General features: G+C 46.7%; 1 protein-coding gene across 1 annotated transcript in view; it reads right to left on the reverse strand.

The window, feature by feature from the left end:
* Window positions 1-234: 234 nt before the first annotated feature.
* The window catches only part of LOC123161747 (protein ACCELERATED CELL DEATH 6), a gene marked incomplete at its 5' end in the record, with an annotated part of 12,544 nt that continues 6,908 nt past the window's right edge, over window positions 235-5,870 (reverse strand). The window contains 1 exon segment of the mRNA XM_044579545.1: window positions 235-3,373. Coding sequence (XP_044435480.1) covers window positions 2,687-3,373 — 687 coding nt within the window. The 3' untranslated portion in view covers window positions 235-2,686.

Here is a 5,870-nt window from a genome sequence, read left to right on the forward strand (position 1 = left end):
CCCCTTGTGTTGAATCAATAAATTTGGGTTGAATACTCTACCCACGAAAACTGTTGCGATCCCCTATACTTGTGGGTTATCAAGAGGGGCCGACCAAGAGGAGGGGAAGGGCTCCCCTCCCCTTGCGTCGGCCAATGGGGGAAGAGGGAGTCCTTCGCCCACCCCAGTTCGGCCTCCTTCATTAGGGAAGTGAGGTGCCTCCCACTTGGGCCCTTGTGGCCCAAGTTGCCTTCCACGTCTTGGCCTTTTAACGCCCATTGATATTAAATTAAATATAAAATTATTCTAAATATATTCAGACCATTTTATATATAATTTAACATCCCTAGAAACATTCCCCCTAAATATTATTTATCGGTTATACCCGGTATAACCCGACATTTACCGAAACCCTTTCGGTGACCCCAATACGCTTTCGTATCCTCTCGAAACTATTCTAAATATTAATGAAACAATTCCACAAATATGTTCTCATCACTCCCGTCCTACTAACACTCAGCTGATCGTGATTGCCAGAAGCTTGTGACCCCGTAGGTTCCGTGACTCATATACATGAATGAAATCGTTTATTCACTAACCGATAGCGGAGCCATGGGCGTCCATATCGATCCATATGAGAACACGAATGATATTTGAGTGAACCTTTGGTTATCATGTGATGTTCCCTTTGCTTCACGATACATTACAAAACCTGGGATGCATCGATATCCTTCTGAGTATCACATGCTTAATATACTGAAATCCTTGTTACCGATTTTGTTCCTTTTTCTCGTTATTGTGTTTCGGCATCCCCATGACGTAGTCACCTATGTCTGGCCAAACGATGATGGATGTCGTCACACTAAGAGGGCCCTAAGAATATCTCTCCATTGCCGGAGGAGCAAATCCCACTCTCGAGCTATCTAGTCCCTTGTCAAACTTTCCGATGAACCTGTATCGTTATGATCACCGTGTTACAGGTGACGTTTGAGCCCACCGCACAGTAAGAAGTGACTACGATTCTCTCTTGGTCTAAGGAGAAAAATCACACGTTAACACTCCATGTTATTGCAATTGATTACAGATGATATTAGTCAATTCATAACAGGTAAATTTGGGTCAATTTAATCTGATCGTTCTTCCAACGTTATAATCTCAATATTGTTTTATGACTATTGTTAACACTTAACGATATCATAAGATCCGAAAAACATGATCATCAACAACACTTGAGCCAGTCTTAGAGGCAAGACTAGGAATCTAATTTTACCGTTTATCGTTCGATATGTGCATATGAGCTTTCCATTGAATCGCATATTCCAGGATCATATCAGTTATAACATAGAACATAAACCCTTAATTATGAATATGAAAATAATAATAATACAATATTTTTTGCCCCTAGGGCATATTTCCAACAGTGTCGAGCCTAGTTCTTTAGTGTATGAGAAACTGAGATCTAAGTAGTTAGAGATTCATGGATGTCTATCGAATCTCTATGTGTCTGAGGCATCCGTGCGCAACACCTCATTGAGAACCATTAAGGTATGGCGGTACATGGAATATACTGTGTAATGGCTATATGATGGGTGCTGCCTATAAATAGCACCATGGCAGTGCATCTAGTGCTTTCCTAGTAGGTTTTAGATGATTAATAACAGTCGATTAAGGGATTAATATGTTTATCTAGTATACACAAGAACATTGTCTTAGGAGTTACTTTAACCGCGTGGATGTTGACCCCTCAAAACGGAGGGAAGAAAAGGTACGGGCTATAGCCCTGAGGACGCATACGCTCTTGAGGAATCAAGAGTTGTTCTGGCGTGCTTCAAAAGTTAGAGCATTACTGAAGGTTGAAGACATAGTATTTTTCAAGGGGTTTAGATCTTCAAGGTAGAAATTGAAACATGGTTGTGTTCTCGATCTAATTCAAAATATTTTCACAACAACCCGCTTGGATCAAGAGCTAAGATCTTTACACATGTGGTTTTACTTAGTACACAATTGAGTTGTGGTTTTACTTGAGTGGCTCGGCCGCCCAGAAGACTTGCTCTAACATGAGCGGCCAACCGCGCCCAGAAGATAGTCTTGCTCTGACGTGAGTGGCTTGGCTGCCCACAAGCTAATAGTGCATTTAGCAAGTGGAGTTTGTGGGTCCTCATATAGTGGGTTTAGGGTCACCACAAATCTCTACCGTTATCATAACTAAAATCACTAATAACTGGAGTCAGTGTTTATATTCCAACAACGTTATAATTGGAGTCGGCACACTAAAATCACTAATAACTGGAGTCAGCCTAACAGTAAGTCCTATAGAAGAAGAAACAGAAAGGACTACTGTTTTTTCTTGGCTTGCATCAGCTTTTAATCATACGACACATACAGCTCCACAAAAATCCAGTGGTCGCAACGCAACTCACAGCCAACATAGAAAGAGCAGAACCAAATGGACATAAGGAAACGAACATTGTGCAGATGAAGGTGTTGATGAAGTAGGAAACTGACCAAATAAAATACTCCCTCCGTTCGGAATTACTTGTCGTAGAAATGGATGTATCTAGATGTATTTTAATTCTAGATACATCCATTTTCAAGACAAGTAATTCTGAACGGAGGGAGTAGTAACAAGTGCCTGTGCCAGTTCAGTGATCTCGAGGTACTTGAAGCTTGCGATGCACGTATGAGTGATGACCCCATCGTCAACTAATTAAAGGAATGATAATCCTATAATAGTCGCGGAGACTACCAACATAACAATTATCCTTATTAATCTCATTCCACGTAGGCTCGGAAGCAAGGTGCGGCACCATGTTCGGACACCAACCCTTTTGATCAAGGTCCTTACGCTAAGAAACAGCATGGCGGACATTGTGAAGTGTGGTAAAGTGGCTAGAATGGCAAATGCACAGGCAGTGATGGCAAACCTGAAACCAACTGGAGAAGCGACCACATAGACCCCCGACATAAAGACGGCGAGCATACACAGCGCGGCAAGCTCGAGTAACAGCCATCCAACTGCAAGGTGGGTGAAGCGTGTATTCCTGTCCGCTACAGAAATGCCTGCCAATGTGCAGCAAGACGTCGCTGCCGCCGAGAAGACAAACGCTAAGGCGTCCGAGACCATGAACGCTTTGTACACGTGCATCTTTGCTCTCCCAAGTGTGCTGCTCGCGTTGCTGGAATCGATGTAGAATTTCGAAACGTTGAAAGGGGCCGCAAATGCTACGTTCAGGATAAGCACAGCACAGACGGCCATGAGCCCGGCTGACTTGCTAATTGCTTCGGAATTCTTCTCCTTGTCAGCTGTTGTGAAGTTGGTAGAAAAATGATCCCACCGACCAGTGCCATATTCAGCCTTAGCAAGTACAAGGTCATTCGCAATCCATTGCCGGGGCTGGAATGAGAGGTGTAGTATAAGTTAGAGAACAGATGAATGTGATTGTAAGAGCATTCCAAAGAAAAAAGATACACGAACGAGTTACAAGAAGAGAGAGAACCCTAGCTACAAGATCATAGCCGTCTACTTCCTAAGGCTGAACCTACAATTAATAGGTGAAATTTCAGTTTTATATAGGGAAAAAAATCCAAACTCACAATTATTTGCAGAAACCTCCTCTTGGTAGGGTTTCTACCTCTCACCATAGAGTAGTTTATCACAGACCTGCGGATTCATAGTTAGTACCTAGATGTCTTCTTCTCTCTCTTTCATCTTCAATACAATGTTTTCCAAGATGTTTTTGGAGATCTATTCGATGTAATATTCTTTTGCAGTGTGTTTGTTGAGATCAATGAATTGTGGGTTTATAATCAGATTATTTATGGATATTATTTGGGTCTTCTCTAAACTCTTTTATTCAGTTTTCTTGTACGTGAAAAGTACGTATGGGTATTCTTAATTTGTCTTACGTGCATGACTCTCAAAGAACTTTTGAACAACCATACAATAAATTAATCTTTTATATGACAAAGTGGCAACCACATCTTAATGGCAAACCAACTAGGAAAAATCTTACAACACACGCGCGCACACCTTGAAGAAGATAAAACACGGTAGCTGTGCGGCACCAACGATCCACCGACATGCCTCATCCCACGCCGCCCTTGGACAACCAGCTCCCGACATATCGCCTTGGGCACTATCGTGTGGACAAGCGCCAGCGCGACCAGATCGCCGCCACCAGAACCTCCCAAAGAAGATCTGCATTCCGCCCTTCCGCGGCAGTTTTCACATGGAAGCCCGCCATGCAACCTCACTGACTTGGCTATTCGGGTTAGGGCATCTCCCAAGTTGACTCTCAAATGTCCCGCATCCGTTCGAATCATGATGTCCAGACCGTACAAGCCATCCAAACAATCCAGTATCGGTCCACGGTGCGGTTCTGACGTACTTTCTTTCACAAACCAGAGACAAACGTGAGGGGGCTTTACAGGAGTCCGGACCGCTCTCAAGCCCCCTTCTAACCATACTGGCCCACCAGAAAACCCTAACCGCCCCTCCTGCGCTTTCCATCCCACGCACCGCGCCGCTTGTCGCGCCGCATTCATGCCAGCTCACGGCATGCAACAGCTGGCATTGATGCCGCGGTTTGACCGGACAGGAGGGCGGCGCTGACAGACTTGACCTCTTAGGCGTCGCCGATTTAATGTGGGCGCCGTGTCCCGAGGAACTAACTCCGGCCGCTATGCCGCATTGATGTGGGCTAACTGCCCCTTCGCCTGGGCCTCGCTGCAGCTATTTAAGCCATGCGTCGACGACACACAGAGTCGCACTCCCCCTCCCCGAGCATCGGCCCCCTTCCCTCCTTCGTCTCCGTGCCCGAGCCCCTCCTCTTCGACCCCAGCTAAGGCGATGCCGAAGTCATGGTTCTCCACGCCGACAAATGGAGTAGGCGGAAGCTCCTCCTTCGGCGGTTCTTAGCACCGCCGCCCACGCTCTCCGGGCCCGTCGGCTTCCACGGCGGTCGGGTCCTCCTCCAAGGAGGAGATCGTCATCTCCTCCAGTGACGAAGAGGACCAGGCACCACCGCAGTAGCCACCCCAACTCCTCAAGGAGGCCGCTCTGATGGACGAAGATTTCGTCCATCAGACTGAGATAATAACAGAGCGCTCGCTCCGTTACATGGGACTGTCGTCGCCATCGCCGACGTGCATGGAGGAGTCGTCGTCCCCGCCACACCACGCATGAAGCGCAAGCCGGCGTCCCTGCTCCGGCCTGTGAAGGAGGAGCGGGCCTCACCCCAGCACAACCGCATTGTCTAGATCATATGTCGCTTGAAGGAGGAGCCGGCCTTGCCCCCGCACCACCGTGGCCTCCAGATCGAACACCGGGACAAGGAGGAACCGGCGTCTCCACCACGCAGCTGGTACGGCTATGAGTTGTCCCCCACGATCAAGAAGGCACGGGGCTGCCTCCTCCACTACCTCGAAAGAGATTGTACGGTCTACAAGATAGAATTTTTTTTTCTATTTTTTCTTCTTCTCCTCTATTCCTTTCTTCTTCTCCTCTTTTTTTTCTTCTTCTTCTTCCTTCTTCCTTCTTCCTCTTTTCTTCCTTTTTCTTAATTATTTTCCTTTCTCGTCGTTGTCGCGTCGTTGTCGATATAACCCCCTCGAGATAACTGCGACATGAGGGGCGGTCGATATATATACCCCCCCCTCTCGGCCCTCTCGCTCGACCAAAACTCTCGAGGACACCCAAACCCTAGAGAGAAAACGATGTTGGTCTCCTACCCCCTCCCGCCGCGCCCCTACCAGACAAATTAACTCTCTTGAGGCCACCCAAATTTACCAAGTTAAAAGAGTGTTGTCGTCAAGGCCACCCCAAACCTTTGAAGCGTTGTTGTGTCGAGGCGACCCCAAACCCTAGAGAAGCAGCATCGAGGCCACTAACA

The sequence above is a fragment of the Triticum aestivum genome, chromosome 7B (assembly GCF_018294505.1).
Source record: "Triticum aestivum cultivar Chinese Spring chromosome 7B, IWGSC CS RefSeq v2.1, whole genome shotgun sequence".
NCBI lineage: Eukaryota > Viridiplantae > Streptophyta > Magnoliopsida > Poales > Poaceae > Triticum > Triticum aestivum.